The sequence below is a fragment of the Micropterus salmoides genome, unplaced genomic scaffold, assembly GCF_014851395.1.
Source record: "Micropterus salmoides isolate LMB-PRFRI ecotype aquatic unplaced genomic scaffold, ASM1485139v1 Ms_hic_scaffold_10, whole genome shotgun sequence".
In the NCBI taxonomy this organism is placed as follows: domain Eukaryota; kingdom Metazoa; phylum Chordata; class Actinopteri; order Centrarchiformes; family Centrarchidae; genus Micropterus; species Micropterus salmoides.
Genome location: NW_024040041.1, coordinates 2,502,669 through 2,521,628, shown reverse-complemented (window position 1 = coordinate 2,521,628; position 18,960 = coordinate 2,502,669). Strand labels below are relative to the sequence as shown.

At 40.1% G+C, this 18,960-nt stretch overlaps 1 protein-coding gene across 1 annotated transcript; it reads left to right on the top strand.

Annotated features, from left to right (window-relative positions):
- Positions 1–853: 853 nt before the first annotated feature.
- On the top strand, positions 854–18,349 carry LOC119918791 (transmembrane protein 106B-like). Its single transcript, XM_038739482.1, has 8 exons — positions 854–1,030; positions 7,944–8,141; positions 12,630–12,693; positions 12,872–13,025; positions 13,195–13,335; positions 14,510–14,553; positions 15,105–15,158; positions 17,593–18,349. Exons 2-8 carry the CDS (start codon positions 7,946–7,948, stop codon positions 17,711–17,713), a joined length of 774 nt encoding a protein of 257 aa, XP_038595410.1. The 5' UTR covers positions 854–1,030; positions 7,944–7,945; the 3' UTR covers positions 17,714–18,349.
- The last annotated feature ends 611 nt before the right edge of the window (positions 18,350–18,960 follow it).

Here is an 18,960-nt window from a genome sequence, read left to right as displayed (position 1 = left end):
TCCATGTCTTCTATTACTCTGATGGAAATAAAACTTCACGAATACACCTTTAGATGAAGTTTATTTTAACCCTCCATCTGTTTGCATCTATAGATTTCTTCACAATGAACCAAAACAAGCTAATCTGCATATTTACATAGAACATTTCAGAGGAAAATACTCTGGATGTAAGTCTTGGGAAGTTCCATGGTTATATGCTTAGTTATTTTGTTATCCTAGTCACCTGCAGTTATATTTAGTTTTTCCCCCCAATAAATATATTTGTTTGACAGGGAAGCTGTGTGAAAACAGGAATAAATATACTGTATATTTATTGATTTATTGAAAGAGCCCCAGAACAAAGGTGCTGAAGCCCCTTTTTATGTCTATGTGTGCACGTGCCTGTTACAATAGCATCAGCATCATCTGGCTCGTTTTCTGTAACTTGTCATCTGCTGCAGCTGCAGTGTCAGCCGGAGCGGCAGGACAGCTGCAGGCTAACGAAAACACTAAAAGAGTGTAGCTCGAGTTTGTTCGCGTTTCATATCTCCTGATTCACTTTAGTTCATTTCAAACTTGCGCCGAGTGACCGCCACGCAGCTGCTCTGTTGTCTGGTAGTTGACGTCAGATCCCGGTCACAGGCCACGGACGCCACAAACGTAAATTCAGTGCTTCGCAACACAGACGGGGTGAATTTATGAATGAACGTGAACGTTCTGTCACAAAACGATATTGTTACGTATCATCTCGCTATTTTAAGTGTGTATACGGAAACGTTTGACCGTTCCTAGTGGGTATAGGGCGTATACCTGCGTATGACGCAGACTACACCACTGAATGGAACCTATCCCTAAACGATGAGTTAACGAGGCGAAATAGCCTGAAAAGTGAGGTCTATGAGAGTTTTACTTTGAAAATTGTGACCGGAAGTGTTGGTCCGACGCTATCGGAGCTACCAAACATCAGCAAACAAGAAGTCATCGTTGATTCCAACATGAAGATGACGCAGAAGACGCTTAAAAGATCTTAAAACAGAAGCTCACAGGCCAGGTAAGCTGTCAACGCGGAGTGCGCTTATCCAACACCTCAGGAACATCTGGGGGAGGCGGGGATTCAGGGGACATTGAAAGTACGACATGTCTAGAGAGCTTGTTGCCATATGTTGTTGCAGAAACAAACCTAAACGTTCAACAAATGATCCAAATGTTTGTACGATGATAGACAACGCTGCATTACTTTTTTTTATTGTACAAATTGCAATACAACTCTTCATGGCATGCTTAAACAATCGCAAATACAAATAGTGTTAAAACAGTGTAAAATTATAGCAAGACTAAAATAAAATAACCACTAGAAATAAGGAGAATTTGAGTTTCTTATTCCAGCAGCATAAATAAGTTCAACAAAGAAAAATGTTTCTGTTTGTTCATCGTGTATTGCAAAGACTTTGCAAAAATCTTGAGTTTAATTCTTCCATCCATTCATATGGGGCTTTACCTGTAAGTGTTTACACCTGTGGATAAAGTGCTTACCAAACATAATCAAATTATTAATCAGTAAATCCAAAATTTTCTCCATAAAGAGACCTTCTCTCCTAATGTAGTGACATTTATTTCTCCCGATAAAGCTGACATTATTATTATTATTTATTAATCTAGACATTTTGTCTGAGATTTCTAATGAAAAAGTGGGGTAATTGGCTCTTTTTTTGTGTCTCTTTGTTGCCAAGAGTTTATGTTTGTTGCAGCCTGGGTCTTTGTATTGTTTCCATCTTGAAATTTCAGTCTGGCAGGTTTGATCACACTTTGGTTTTTCATTATGAGCAATTTGAGTGTTCTTCAGGAGTAAAGGCCAAGTTAGGGACAGATTTTCTGCAGCCTCAGACATGAGCACTGCTCAACATGCCGTCTTGCTGGAAGTCCCCCTAACACTACATGACTGTCATAGGGAGACATCTGTTTTCTTCTCTGCGCTGCTGACAACACTACACCTGTCCTGCAGGTACTAAAACTGCCAGTTTTGCTGAATTACGAACTACATTTTCATGGGGAAAAATCCTGAATTAACCACAGACTGTACAAATGGACTTAGCCACCATAATGTCACCTCTTGGTTAGTGGACTATCCTTTTGAACCAAGCCCCCCCGCTTTGAAGCCAATAGCCAAACCATGGAATTATAACTTCCAGTTCCGTGGTGCACACTGGTCCCAAAAGGGAAACAGTGGATAATTATTTTTGAGATTCACAACCGCCGGCAAAAGACTTGTTTTACTATCAGAATTTGATCAGTTTGGTTCAATAGCCTTTTTTAAAGTTTGGAAGAGTTGCACGATTAAATCATTTTATCCCAATTTAAGGGGATATCCTGGGAAATCTCTAGTGCGATTGCTCCTGTGGAGCCACACAATGCAGAAGCTAGTGTTGTTGTTGGTCTCGAGACCGGTCTTGAGACCACTTTTTGATGGTCTTGGTCTTGTCTCGTTCTCGACCGCACTTGTTCTCGGTCTTGTCTTGGTCTCGGACATTGAGGATTTGGGATTTCATTTCAAGATTTCATTTCAAGACCAGTCAAGAAAGACCATAACTTTGGGAATAGCAATAAATTGCTTTTACATTGTCTGATTTATTTGTTACATCCTAACTTTGATTGGATGTAAAATGTGTTTCTTCAGATGCAACCAGTAACCCTAATTAAAAATACGTTGTTCCCGTTAACAACTGTCACCCCTCCCCATGATGGTAAGCATGGAAAAGGAGTGTTTGAAAAGTCCACATTTTGTTGTGTGCCATGTAATGTGGGGAACTGGTCTTGGTCTTGTCTCGGCCTCGATAAACTCTGGTCTTGGTCTTGGCTACAACACAGAAGCTATGCAGAAGATCCAGGTGACTTTATAGCCGCGCCTTCCACCCTATATCTTTTAGCCTTTGCATATTGGCTTGTCAACTTGTCAATCACAAGATAGCCACGCCCTTAAGCATACCATGCTTTATCATCTATTTTACTCTAAATGGGACCACCACTGATTCTTGAGATCAGGGACAACACATCAAAAGTCTTCTTTGTGTTAAAAATTAAGAAATTAATGATAATTTAAATAATTTAAAACTTAAATCTAAATGACCTGTGTATGTACACTCATGAAATTATTTTCAGACATTTTTAAAATCATTTCATTAGAATTTGTTAAAATGCAAACCCTGTAATTGGGAACTACATGAAACTTAAGCTGTCCATAAAAAAAACTGCCTGTCCTCACTTTCCATCAACTCTTTCAGATGTTTTTCATCATTCCATATAAATCAGGAAATGTTATTGTCAGATATAACCCAGAGGACCTCTTTTCCACTTCCTGCTTTAGTTGGATGTAACACTTAGTCTGGTAAGTCAATTTTATATTATTTCAAAACATTGTTGATATCACAGCTGTCACAGCGTTAACATGTCAGCACCGTCCAACTGACAAATCAACTAGTCGACAGCTGACATTATCAGGCAAGATTATGAAGAAGTATCACCTTCTTCATAAGATCCACCGGTTTGGCTTGACTTACAAGTAAGTGAGTGAGAAGAAACAGACAGCACAGAAAAAGCAACATTTCTCCAGGGGATCAGCCAGACTTCATGTACTCTTCTCGCAGAACAACATCACAAGGAACAAGATTAAGCACCAGCGAATGATTCTGTCTGACTCCATGATCAACAGCAGACTGATTTAAGGGCCGGGAAGAAAGGAAATAGAAGAGTTCAATTCAATTTTATTTATATAGCACCAAATCACAACAACAGTTATCTCACAGAGCTTTTCATAAAAGAGCAGGTCTAGACCGTACTCTATGATGCTATTTACAGAAGCCCAACAGTTCCCACCAAGAGCAGCACTAGGCGACAGAGGCAAGGAAAAACTTCCTTTTAAGAGGCAGAAACCTCGAGCAGAACCATGGCTCAGGGTGGGCGGCCATCTGCCTCGACCGGTTGGGGTGAAGGAGAGAGAGGGAGAGAGAGAGAGAGAGAGAGAGAGGGCAGGAGCAGCCTGATAATAAGGAATTGCAGTAATCCAGCCTAGAAGTAACAAATGCATGGACTAGTTTTTCTGCATCATGTTTAGACCGGCTGTTCCTGATTTTCGCAATATTACGTAGGTGAAAAAAGGCGGTCCTTGAAATTTGCTTAATGTGAGACCTAAACGACATGTCCTGATCAAAGATAACTCCAAGATTCCTCACAGTGGTGCTGGAGGCCAGGGCGATGCCATCAAGGGAAACTATATCTTTAGATAATGCGTCACGGAGGTGCTTAGGCCCCAGAACAATAACTTCAGTTTTATCTGAGTTTAACATTAGAAAATTACAGGTCATCCAGGTTTTAACATCCTGAAGGCACATTTGAAGTTTAGCTAACTGATGAGTTTCATCTGGTTTGATCGATAGATATAACTGAGTATCATCTGCATAACAATGAAAGCTTATGGAATATTTCCTGATAATATTGCCTAAAGGAAGCATATATAAAGTGAAGAGGATTGGTCCGAGGACAGATCCTTGAGGAACTCCATGACTAACTTTGGCATGCATGGAGGACTCATCGTTAACATGTACAAACTGAAATCGATCTGATAAATAGGACTTAAACCAGCTTAGAGCGGTTCCTTTAATGCCAATGAAATGTTCCAGTCTCTGCAATAGGATCTGATGGTCAATGGTATCAAATGCAGCACTAAGATCTAATAAAACCAGTACAGAGACAAGTCCTTTGTCTGATGCAATAAGGAGGTCGTTAGTAATTTTCACCAGTGCTGTCTCTGTGCTATGATGAGCTCTAAATCCTGACTGAAAATCCTCAAATAAACTATTGCTCTGTAGAAAGTCACACAGCTGTTTAGCAACTGCTTTCTCCAGAACCTTAGAGAGAAATGGAAGGTTAGATATAGGTCTATAATTGGCTAAAACATCCGGGTCAAGTTTGGGCTTTTTCAGAAGAGGTTTAATTACAGCTACTTTAAAGTACTGTGGTACATAGCCTGTTGATAAAGATAGATTGATCATATCTAGTATAGAGGTGCTGACTAAAGGTAAAACATCTTTAAGCAACCTGGTGCCAGTGCACTAGTGCAAGTTGGTGCCAGTTGAGGGCAGGTCTTGGTGAATTTTGTCTCTAATAGCTAGAATTTTATCATTAAAGAAGCTCAAGAAGTCGTAACTACTGAGAGCTATGGGAATACTTGGCTCAATAGAGCTGTGACTCTCTGTCAGCCTGGCTACAGTGCTGAAAAGAAACCTGGGGTTGTTCCTATTTTCCTCTATTAATGACGAGTAGTACGCTGCTCTGGCATTACGGAGGGCCTTCCTATAAGTTTTAAGACTATCTTGCCAAATTAAACGAGAATTTTCCAGTTTGGTGGAACGCCAATTCCTCTCAAGTTTCCGCGATATTTGCTTTAATTTGCGAGGGGGAGGAAATGGAAGGGGAGCTACGGAAGGGTCTTGAGGTCACTATAGTCGAAATAACTATTGACAGTATTGAGGATGGAGACTGGCTAGCAGTGGTGTATGGTGACCATTGGTGGCTAGTAAATAGGGGTGGGAATCACCAGAGGCTCCACGATACAATATTATCACAATATTTATGTTGCGATTCGATTTTATTGCGATTTTAAATATATTGAGATATATTGCAATTTTTTACCTTTTTCCAACAACTTTTCAAACTTTGTCAACATCTGTTTATCTAAAAAGGTACATTTCTCTGTTTGTTCATATCACTTTTTCAGTCTTCTATATGGTCCTGTTACGTTTTCTAGTGGACTAAAAGAACAAAAAAAAAAGTTAAAAATCCCATCTGCAATTTATATAATAAAATATTGATACTTGGCGTCCGTGTATCGATACAGTATTGCCATGGCAAATATCACGATACTATGCTGTATCGATTTTTTTCCCCCCACCCCTACTAGTAAAGGCCATTGATGTAGACACCGAGCACCAAGATCTGAAAGTGGAGTTTCTGCACCCTCCTAGTCCAACAGAAAATGCTCACCCAAAACATGGGAGGAGGGATCTCTGCTTCTGTTGAGTCAAAGACATTCTTCTGGGAAGGCATCAAGCCGTACAAGAGAGCTCTGCAGCATAGCCCCTGATGTAGTGGGACAGTGAGACATATTAATATATTATTAGTCTCTGACAGTTTTCTTTGATTCTCCAGTGAGCCATTGGAAGGAGGAAGGAAAACCACAGGAAGGATACTGGAACCTACATAACACAGTTACAGTTACACAGTTGTCAGATGATTTTTTTTTCCTTTTACAAAGAAATGTGTAACTCAGTTCAATTTATTGTGTTTACTAAGACACCAGCCGAACTACATGCAACAATGTCTTCTTTGCCCAAGAACATTGATTGATTATGTATGCTGAATATTAAAAAGGAATGTACAAAACAATGGAATAAAAAAATATATTTTTCAAAATAGTGTGATCACAATAAAAATGTATATAATGCATTTTAATGCTTAACCATGTTACTGAACACCATTATTAGATACTTTAGACACCCTTGTTAAATTAATCAAATTAAAATAGCATGCTTTTTTGGTATGTCTGACAGAGTTGACAAAATATAATAATAATAATAATAATAATAATAATATAATAATAATAACTTTGATTTGAGTGAGTTCCAGTTCCGGCTTCAGTTAACTGTCATAAAGGGCGATTTTACTGCAAGAGAAATCTGTGTAAAATATTCTAAATATATTTCTGTCTGCTTCTCCAAATCTGGGAGTGCCAACCACCATCTAGTGTAGGTTATACACAAGTATCTCATACAACCTAACTTCAAAAATCCCTTTAATTAATTCATCGGACATCGCTATAAAACAAATGGCAACCAATGCAAATTAGAGAACAGAAGTAATTTCCATCAAAAGAAAGCTTGCTCTGCGTAATGAGAGGATTCTGTTAAAGAATCAGTCCTGTGACGTAGATGTGTATTCAGTGTGTAGTCTGCATTCATTCGGCGACATTAATGGAAAGTGAAAGTATTTCTGCCGGCTTGTGAAATGGACACGCAGGCTGCATTTGCGTTACATTAGTAGAACAAGCAAACCTTGAATTGAAAAGGCGATTTTCAAATGTTTAGCATCTGGCCAGCTCATTAATATCTGCTGAAGCTAATATGATGTTTCAGAAGAGTTAAGCAAATGAAGGAGGTATGTCTACATCTTTGCAACAAAATCCCCTCTTTATGTTACTGTCCCTGTGCCAGAGCTCAGCATGGAAACATTGACCAGGGAACCAAAGACAAGTTTACTCAAATTAATGTAACAGTAAAATATATCCCTGTTATTCTAAAACCAACATTAGCTTCAGATAAACATCAGAATGCATTTTTGCATGGAAGGACTGTAGATTTTGTCCTCCATCTTTCACATTAGAAAGCTTTAGAAGGGATATCTTAAAGGTCAGTACGAACAGGACTGCAGCAAGCCAAAACAGTGTCACAGTTCATATGGGCATGTGAGTATTGTTTTAAGAAGGACTTGAAAAAGTGGGGAAACTATCCTTTAATCCTCTACTAGAGTGTAATACACTGTGCTAGTGACTGAAAGTGTGGTTTTGTATTATGGAGTATTAGGACCAATGTCTAATATCTGACATTTAAATCATAATATCATAATGATAAAGTCATAATTTTAAAATAGTTCAAGATAAAGTAATACTTTTAGGAGAAAAAAGTCACAATATGAGAATTAAATCTTAATATTATAAGAAAAACATGCATATTTTATGTTATGAATCATCTTGAAATTATGACTTTATTTTAGTAACATGAAGAATTTCGCCTCAAAACATTTCGAATGAAGATTTTTTTTTTTCCTCCTCCTCCTCCACAGTAGTATAGATGGGGCCAACAGTCTGTCTAAATTTTGTAGTTGACTATTAGCTGAAATTCTTGGTGTTTCTTCAGGTATGGGGGCAGTTCACAGCAGGTGTGATGGTGGCTCTATGGGGCCGGGATCGCAGCACAGTAGGTACGGCCAAGACGATGACAGCCAGCGTATAATTGAGAAGGAGGACATCAATAAGCAGAGCTGTAGCAGGAGACGCAGCTCAGGAGAGACAGTGCACTGTCCCACCTGCCAGGGTACAGGACGCATACCCAGAGGTAATAAAAACACACACACACACACACACAACCCCTTTGTCTGGAATAAGAAGTTCCATCCATTCTAAGTGTCAGCTATTATTATTTATTATGATTATTTCTATTATCGATAAATCAGCTTTTTCTTTAATCATTTCACTGTTTTCTCTATCTTAATTCAATACAAATTTGTAGGTTGAAAGAGTTATTGATCTCTGATATAGCAGGGTATTTGGAAAACCCAAAGGTATGATTTTCAATGCCTTACAAATACAGATGCTCTTCTTTCTATTAAACTGATGGAGGTGATGTGTTGAGGTTAAGGTTAAGAGAATTTTCCAACCAGCCACCATCAGCCCAACAACTGGCGATTGCCCGTGTGTGTACAGTATATGCAGCTCTACACGCTGTTCTCCTCTGCTTCTTTTGGCCGTTGCTGGCCTTTTTATACTGGGTTAGCTTGCTGAACGAGAGTCTGTCGCTGAGCGGTGGCTCTCACTCATTCTTCAGGGCTGAAATTTAAATTAGCAAAATAAATTGCCAAAAAACCCCAAAAGATTGCAGATATATTTGCCCAATCGCCCAACCCTAGTGGCTGCATGGGATTGTTTCCTTACTTGTGTGATCGAAACATTTTCAATAACTCCAGAGCATTGTGAAGTCCAAAAGTCTACATTTATTGAAAAAAGACAGATTTAGTCATTTCCAAATTTCACATGTTTCAGTCCACATTTGTTAGCCTTTCAAAAACAACATCTTTATTGTGGTTAAAAAATTGTTTACTCTCCCGTTTGCACACACAAGAGGAGGTGTGCACCTGTGTTAACAATAATCTAGCAGCAATCTAACAGCACCATAACTGACCAGTTCTTATCATTAAAGGTGGGGTAAGTGATTCTAATCCAATACACGTCTTTTGCCATAATTAGTGAATATCTCCTTACGGTCCGCTAGCTGTCTGAAAAAACCTGGTGTTTGTACTCAGCCCAGGCTCTGTACTTGTTTGGTACACCCTGATATTTCCACTTGTGTTTTGTTAATCAATGTCCTCTTGCATATTTGAGTGTCCTCACATTGTCTGTTGTCCGTCGTCTTTGTCTTTTGTTTTTTGTTTTCTGCTCGTGTGTTTGGATTTAGTTTGGATTTATTGTCTTTGGATTATCGCCTGTACCAGTTTGGATTTTGTTTGCTTTGATTTGGACTGTTCACCTTTGTGCCTGCCTCTACACCACATAAGCCTGTTGTTTTATTATTAAATACACCAAGAACTGAATCTACTCTGCCTGGTCTACAGTATATCATGGTATTTGTCTTAGTATTGATGAAACACTAACTCATTTAATCAGGTGTATCGCTTTATTCAAATTGAGGATTTTGTTTGAGGATTTTTTTTCCAAGTGACTTCATTTGACAACAGACATTCGGTACTGCCCTACTAAGTAAATGTCTAAAGATAGACTTTATTGATCCCACACTGGTATTCACGTTCTCATTCAAATTGACTTGTTACAGCAGCTCCAGATACAACACAACAGATAAGAAAATACAAGAAAAAGTAGAATAGAAAAATAAATAAGAGAAAAAATAAGATTAAGCGTTAGATGTATCTCCTAGACACACATCATTGTAGGCTAGACATTGTCATACATGCTACAATGACTCAGCTGTTACTTTATTTTTTTACACAAATACCGTGATATACCCTGGACCCCGATGAAATATCAGGGAGGTATGAAAAAACAGATACTACCCAAGGCTAACGGACAGCTGTGGACTTGCATGAGACATGCACATGCCTGTATACATACTACATCCAGGGTCTGCACGCACACATGCATTCCACACATGCACTAGAAAACAAGATGGCGGCCGCACGACAGCTAGAAGCACTCCTTTGTTTGTTGTATTTGGTGTAAGTATCCTGTTTATTGCACAGTAACCGTCTTTGTAGTGTGTCTGACAGGGCCAAAAGATTTGTTGGGTAATCTGGAAACAGTGACACCATTATGTAGTTTTTCCACCAGAGAGCACTGACAAGGATATTTTTACACTGCAAAATGTGTTCTGTACACATCTGTCACATTTTTAATAATCAAATATAAGGGATGCTTGAATGTTTGCTCATGATTTATGTTAAAAAGGAATATCAGCCCGTCCTTCGGATGAGACATTACACCGAGGTCCTGACTCTCTGTGGTCATTAATAATCCCATGGCACTTGTCGCAAAGAGCAGGGGGTTCCCCGGTGCCATGGCAAAATTCCCAACCTGGCTTTTACCATCTGGCCATCTAATCATCCCCCGTTGTAATTGGCTCAATGTTTCCCTCCCTCTCTGCCTCAAGCTGATGTGTGGTGAGCGTTCTGGCGCTAAATGGCTGCCGTGCTACACATTGGTGGTGGTTGAGGTGAGTACCCCCCACATCACTGTGAAGCGCTTTGAGTATCTATGATAAAGCGCTATATAAATGTAATTCATTATTATCATTATCAAATAATATATAAATAATAATTTTTTTTACTTTCATATAGCAACAAATTGCTATCAGCCTCAAAGTGCTAACACTGTATTGTAAAAAATAAAAACAAATAAAAATGTTGGGTCGTGGTCATAAACTGTATACAAGAAGTGGATGCAGTCATCGTGACATCACCTGTTGGTTTGTGGACTGCCGAGTTTGGCCAATAGGTGTGACCATATTTGGACGAGATGGTGGAGCTAACAGCCGTGTGTGAAGCTAGCTAGCTTGCTTAGCTAGGTGCATCTGTAATTCACGTTAACTGTCATTTTAACAGGGCAGACAATTTTGTCTAGCGAACAACATTCTTAAAACTAAATGTACTCACCAGAGAAAGTGAACAGCCAACTCCTAATAAGCTTTTTCAAGCGGTTTCCACAGGTTCAATTTCCACAGTGCCGAGGGTACGAGTCACTCTAGCCTGATTGACAGGTCGCCATGGTAACATAGATAATCCTGCCCTGAAGCATACTCTGCTTTATGGTCTATTTTCCTCTAAATGGGACATTTAATTTACTAAATGAACATCAATCTGTATTGAAGAAAACATGAAACTATTGAATGAGACCATAAACTCATTAGGAAAGTGTTTACTGAGGTAATTATTCAGCTGAGAATTTTACCATTGTTTCTAATGGAACTGGACTTCTTTTTGCAACCAGAAGAGTTGCTGTTCAAAAGAATGCAGGCTTAAGGGACTTCCATTTCCATTTACTCATTTGGCAGACGTTTTTTCCCAAAGCGACTTACATTTGAGAAACAACATTCAAGCATCAACAGAGCATCAAATACAGCTCAAGATCTACAACTGACAATACATACTAGTAAGAGCAGCAAAAAATACTAGTAAAAGTTAATAGCACCTATCACATTAATGGGGTAAATACCTAGGGAAAGAAGTAAGACTTAACAAAAAAGTGCAATCAATACAAGATCATTGTAGGGGATAGAAGAAGAGCACAGGAAGTGCATGTTAGATGTTAGAGGTGTTACAAGAGGAAGTGTTCTCAGAAGAGATGAGTTTTCAGGAGCTTCTTGAGGTTAGAGAGGGACGCCCCTGCTCTGATGGTGTGTGGTAGCTCGTTCCACCATCGTGGTGTCACAGATGAGAACAGGGACTGCGATTGCTTTGTGTGAAGGGATGGCAGAGCCAGGCGGCGTTCGTTGGAGGAGAAGGAGAAGCCGAGAAGGAATGTAAGTTTGTATTATGGAGTTTAGGTAGATGGGTGCAGACCCAGTCGTCACTCTGTATGCAGCATTAGTGACTTGATTCTGATTCTGGAGGCCACGGGGCACCAGTGGAGGTCACTGAGTAATGGAGTGACATGAGTCCTTTTGGGCTGATCAAAAACCAGACGCACTGCTGCGTTCTGAACCATTTGTAGGGGTTTCACCGCACAAGCTGGGAGACCTGCTAGGAGGGCATTGCAAAAGTCGATGCGAGAGATAACCATGGCCTGTACCAGAAGCTGGGTGGGGTGCTGAGTGAGGTAGGGCCTGATTTTTCTGATATTGTATAGAGCAAAGTAGCATGACCGAGAGACAGTACCAGCATGGTCTGAAAAGGACAGCTGGTCATCAATTACGACACCCAAGTTTCTCACCACCCTGGTTGGAGTGATGGTTGAGGAGTCAATTTGTAGTGTGATGTTATGGTGGACAGATTGCTTGGCTGGAATAACCAAGAGTTCAGTCTTACAGAGGTTTAGTTGAAGGTGGCGAGCCTTCATCCATGCAGATATGTCCGAGAGACAGTCTGTGATCCACGCCGAGACGGTGGGGTCGTCTGGGGTCGACTTCCTCGTGAGATTTACGTTTCTGACCAGAAGCTTCCCACTTGGTCGTGGTACAAGCCTTAAAACATACCCAGCTGTGCTCCTGGGGTATCGTGACTCAATTCTTTTGCAGTTGAGAGGATCAAACTACTCACAATATCAAATTTGCTCCCACATTCCATCTATGCTATGAAACCATGTTCCATGTGTGTTACAGGTCAGGAGAGCAAGCTGGTGGCCGTCATCCCCTGTAATGACCAGAGGCTGAGTCCCAGACACACGTAAGAAAACACTTACACTGTGTACATCTGTGGAGAGAGATTTGACTCCCGACTCGGGTCTAACCTGTGTTGGTCTGAATGGTTTATAAGTTATTACATGAACAGGCTGGCCTGAGGTGGTTTCACTCGGCTGATGATGTTTTGATGTATTCCACTGATCTGTTCGCTCCTCTCTCAGGAAGCTGTACGTTGCTACGTCGGTTGGTCTGTGCCTCCTGGTCAGCTCCCTGGTGGTGTTCTTCCTGTTCCCACGCTCTGTCCTTCTTTCTCTAGTAGCCATCGAGTCATCATTTGTTTACTTCACTGAAGACGATGTCCAAATTAACATCACGGTGGGTAGAGAGGGAGTGAAAGAGAGGAATGAAGGGTTTGATGGATGAAGGAAGAAAAGTGAAAGGTGTGGATGGAAGGATTGATAGGATTTGTCATAATAGAACAGTGGAACTCTCTCATTTAAGGGCGATGTGTCATGTTATAAATGCCAACTGTGTTTCCTTGTAGAATGTCCTGAACATCACCAACCACAACTTTGCAGCGGTGCAGGCATACAATCTGACTGTGCAGGCCCTGAACTTTGACACGGTGGTGGGAACAGTTTCCATTAAGAATGTCACCTCTGTCCAACCACTATCCATAAAAATGGTGAGTCATACCAAGCTCACAGGAACGGATAGTATCATCTAAGGATGAACGACCGAACAGTATAATGTATGTTAGCAAAAAACATGGTTAAGACTGGTTTCTATTATTAAGATCATTATATCACCATTCTTGCAAAATCTGCCAACAAACACAGACAGACAATTGCCATTGTGACATGAGATACAGCAGGATGTTTGTTAAAAGATCATGTTGATACATTCTATGTTTTTCATATTGTCACAATCCCATGAAAAGACTTAAACCATTAATAAAGTAATAGAAGCAGACTTGCTCAAAGGTCCCCATTTTGATCCCCTCAAAAACACATCACACAGCCGTTAATGTCTAAACCGCAAAAGTGAGTACACCCCTAAGTGAAAATGTCCAAATTGGGTCACATGAAAAGATATAATTAAATATTTACAAAAATGTGAGGGGTATAATCACTTTTGTGGTAAACTATATTTTTGGTAAGAAGGGCTGCCCAGGATATATAAATGTGTAGAATTAAACAGTGACCGATGTAGAGTAAGAGCTACTAAATCTAAATCTGAATCTTGCGTGGAAATAACAGCAGTGAAGGATTTTTTTAATTTTATTTAACCAGGGTAAAAGAGCCATTGAGATAAAATCTCTTTGTCAAGGGCGTCCTGGGCACATTAACACTGATCTGATCACGGATGTTTCAGATAGTGTCAAATGTCTCAGAATCAGCAGAGCACATCAGGTTGTGTAACCAACAGTGTGTTGGTTGCTGCTGTGTGCTGACATGAAGACGCCGCAAGTGTGTGTGTGTGTGTGTGTGTGTGTGTGTGTGTGTGTGTGTGTGTGTGTGTGTAAACAGGGCATTCCTGAAAAAGAGAGCCAAAAAACAATTTTGGATTAATTTCATGGCTGAAAATAGACCCCAACAAATGCACTTTTCCCGCCTGTTTGTTTGTTTTTGAGGAAATTGCTGAACCTTTTTAAACATAACTATTTGTGAGCTGTTTTTAAAGCTTTACATACTCGGTAGAACCAGTGGGCTTGGAGCAGAGAGCCACAGAGAGTCAGAAAGTAGTGACAGACAGACCTGTTGGCCTGAAAAGTTCTGTTCAGATTTCCATGTGTTGTGAATTACTTTATATTGGTATCTGAATATACTGAATGAATGGCTTGTGACTCTTCCTTCCAGTACTCCTTTGTGATCCCCATCAGGCTGACAGACCCTGACATGAGGTGAGCTGCCAGTGTTACTGACTATATCATACGGATCTCATTCGGGGCGTATTAAAATATGCAGACTTCAGTCATGTCATATTCACTACTCTGCTGCTCCGAGTTTCTCTTTTCATTCAGAATCATTCCTAAATGCTGCTGCTTCTCACAGTTTCTGTTGCTGTTAAACAAATTGACATTTTGAGTATTCTCTGTACCACTTGATACCACTCTGTACAGTAAATATGCAAATGTAATGTGCAAATAATTATTCAATCTCCGTAGTTACATTTACAAAAAGAATACAGAAAGTAAAACTTCACAGCTCTGTGTGTAAGATCAGATGGTGTTGGTTTTAAATTTCCATGTACACTGGTAGAGCCTGTTATACCAGCTTACCTGGTGGTAGAGTCAGCTTTGTCCTCCTGGAATATTATGTGTTTCTGTTTAGGCTTATTGTCTGTCTGTGTGTTTCACATCTGCTTAATCTGTTCAAAACATGTATTGTCAATGTATTGTGATATTGTCATTATTGTACAAATAATGTACATGGCACTCTTTTTTTTCTGCAGTAACTACTGTAGGAGGGTTTCCCTGCCCGTCCACATTCTGTATCTGCACCTGCAGTAAGTATCCAGTTCAGTTTTCTCATAGCGCTCATAAGAGAGCAGGTCTAGACCGTACTCTGTGATATTATTTAGAGAAACCCAACAATACTCACCAAGAGCAGCACTAGGCGACAGAGGCAAGGAAAAACTTCCTTTTAAGAGGCAGAAACCTCGAGCAGAACCATGGCTCAGTGTGGGCGGCCATCTGCCTCCACCAGTTGGGGGTGAGGGAGAGAGAGAGTGAGAGGGCGAGAGAGAGCCATAAAGAGGGAGAGAGGGATTTGGGGGGAGGGGGGCAGGCTAAACAATATACACACAGAGGTACAGACTGAATGAATAATGGAACAGATATTTATAGTAATGTTAATGATTATAATAACAATAATAACAATAGGACTAGTAGCAATAATTGTAGTAGAGGGTGCTGAGCATGAACACGGGGGCAGCAGGTGACCCGCAACCACAGATCCAGACTCCACAGCTCCAGAGCCAGAAACACCTGCAGGAAGTGATTGGAGGAGAGAGGAGAGGGACGAGAAAGCACAAGACTACCAGAAAGGGGAGAAATTGTGTTAGTAACATGCAATAATGGGATGAGGTTGCATACAGAGGGATAGGGATAGAAAGTAGAGGAGAGAGGAGCTCAGTGCATCATGGGAAATCCCCCGGCAGTCTAGGCCTATAGCAGCATAACTAAGGGATGGTTCAGGACTCACCTGAGCCAGCCCTAACTATAAGCTTTATCAAAGAGGAAAGTCTTAAGCCTACTCTTAAATGTGGAGATGGTGTCTGCCTACTTGTATAGCGCCTTTCTAGTCTTTTCGACCACTCAAAACGCTTTTACACTACATCTGCATCGTCATACACATTCATACACTGAGCCTAAGTGCTGAAACAGAAACTAACATTCACACACATCCAGACACTGGCAGAACAGCATTTTACTGGAAGCCAATGCAGAGAAGCTCTTCCTGGTTCCTGTCAGAACACGTGCTGCAGCATTCTGAATCAGCTGAAGAGTCCTCATGGACTTTTTTGAGCAGCCTGATAACAAATGCCTGGACTAGTTTTTCTGCATCATTTTTAGACTGGATTTTCCTGATTTTTGCAATATGGATATATGAGAGAGAGAGAGAGAGAGAGAGACATGAGGCTGTTCTTATTTTCCTCTATTAACGACGGGTAGTACGCTGCTCTGGCATTATGGCGGGCCTTACTGTGAGTTTTAATACTATCTTGCCAAATTAAACGAGTTGGAATTTTCCAGTTTGGTGGAACGCCAATTCCTCAAGTTTCCGCAGTATTTGCTTTAATTTGCTACACAGAGTTGGGATGTGGTTTGTTCATGCACTGCATTTCATGCAGTCTAAACTCTTGAAAACCAAATATGAATATTTCATTTTTTCACTTCTGTTCACTTCTTGGCTTGAATCTTTCAACAGTAGTTTGGTAGTAACATTCTAAGGATGGTCTCAGTATTGTCAGTGCTACTAATGCCAGATAACAGAGGAATAACCATTTACTGTATCTGTGTTGACCTCTACCCCAGTTTGTGCTGAAGCCAACACAATTCAGTTCACTACAAGACTTTTATTTGGCATTTGCTTATTTGCTCAGATGCAAGCAAACGAAGAGCATTGGAATTCTTGTGCAGATGTCTCTGTCAAGTAATAAAAGATACATATAGTAAAAAGACATATAGATAGTCATTAATGACTCGTTTCAGTAACAGGAAATAGTGAATTTGCTCTAGTGAGATTTTTGGGAGCAGGAAAGTGTGTGTGAGTCAAAATAAAGTATGTGTGTACATGGTGATGAAGGAATAGTTTGGGTCTATTAGGTAAAATATAGAATATCCTTTTATAATGTATTTCACTTACAGACAGAAATATCAATGTGTGATTTTAGAGATTTGTGTGCTGAATTAACAACACTGTATCCATCTGCCCAGTACTACTTTGTAGTCTCTCCCACTCTTAAGTAAGTGGGTTTAGTATAGGTCTCTCTACAGGCTTGATAGTACCAAGTCTAGCGACCTCACTTTGACAACCAGACTCTGGGAAACAGTGCAAAGTGCTGGGCTGATGGATAAAAAGTTCTTCACCAATAAATGGATTCATCATGTCACACCCACTAAAACCACCGTTCCTGTTTGTGTGCACAGTAAACAAACAAGATACAACGCGTTCATAAGCTTTAGAGGTGTTGGAAGGTGTGTTTTTGGCTAGCGTAGCCATATCCTGACTCCAACTCTGTGCTGTGTGTGTCTACTACTGAGATTCTTTCTCTCCGTTTCCTGAGAAGAAAGCAAAGAAGTGCCAACCATAGACTGTATGGTGCAAACATGTTGACGAGTCCCTTTAAATCCAAATGTTGCTAACCAAGTTACAGAGTTCAAGTTATTATCAGTATCAGTTTAATTGTACTTTGTTTTGTCGTCCGTTTGCTGCAGGATGTCTATGACGGTGTACTACCTGGCCCACTATGAGCAGCTCTCGCTTGAGACATACGAGTACATCGACTGTGGAACAAACAGCACCATACCACACAGTGTGCAACCACCACCCTCCTGATGGATGTATGGTGGGTGACTGGACTAATAGAGGAATCCGACAAATAAATACTGTGGACATACTGTTTGTGAGGTTGAGTAATTGGGCTTGTAATGTTTTTTTCCCATGAACTTTATAATATATATTGTAATACCAGGAGGGATGGATAAAGGCCTGCAAAGGAAAGATGAATCTGAGTGACTAAATGAAGAATGGACTCTTTCTACCCCACCTTATATATGAGAGCATGGAAGAATGATGATGATGATGATGATGATGATAATAATAATAATACAGTTCTTGTGGTGGTTAAACCAGGATTGAAACATTTCAGCAGGCAATGAGGCAAATAAAATCAGACAGTTTAAACAATACAACAATAATAGAAGACAAAACATAAACAATAAAACAGGTAAGACTTGTTGTAAAGAAGAGTGTGATCGCATTAAAGAAAAGCTTTTTTAAAAAGATGCCAAAGTTACAACAGTGTGGATGCAATGACAATATGAAGGTTGGAGCAGAAATGCCACCTGAGGTTCTGAATCTACTGTACTGTGATTTCTGTGCAGAGCTGTTATTGAAAGTTAACAATCACGTGACAGTTGTGGTACAGAAGATGTGTTTTAATAAAGTATTGTCAAAGTGAAAATTGCACTATAGCTTTGTCAGTGTTGTGCAGCTGTGTTAAAAATACATAAATTAAATTATGGATAAAATCCTCTTTTATTTTATATTTTTCTGCTCCCAAATGGTGAAAAAGCTTTTAAGCATGCTGCCGGAGGCCAGAAATGACAGCAGATTATGAAATTGAAGGATGGTATCCCAATTGTGAATATTATTATTTTGGTTTTTCTATTTCTGTGCATGTTCTAGATCTGAGTGTGCAATAGATTAACTGCAGTTTGGAAGAGGATTATTAGGAACACCATACTAATACTGTGTTTGACCCCCTTTCGCCTTCAGAACTGCCTTAATTCTACGTGCCATTGATTCAACAAGGTGCTGAAAGCATTCTTTAGAAATGTTGGCCCATATTGATGGATAGCATCTTGCAGTTGATGGAGATTTGTGGGATGCACATCCAGGGCACGAAGCTCCCGTTCCACCACATCCCAAAGATGCTCTATTGGGTTGAGATCTGGTGACTGTGGGGGCCATTTTAGTACAGTGAACTCACTGTCATGTTCAAGAAACCAATTTGAAATGATTGGAGCTTTGTGACATGGTGCATTATCCTGCTGGAAGTAGCCATCAGAGGATGGGTACAT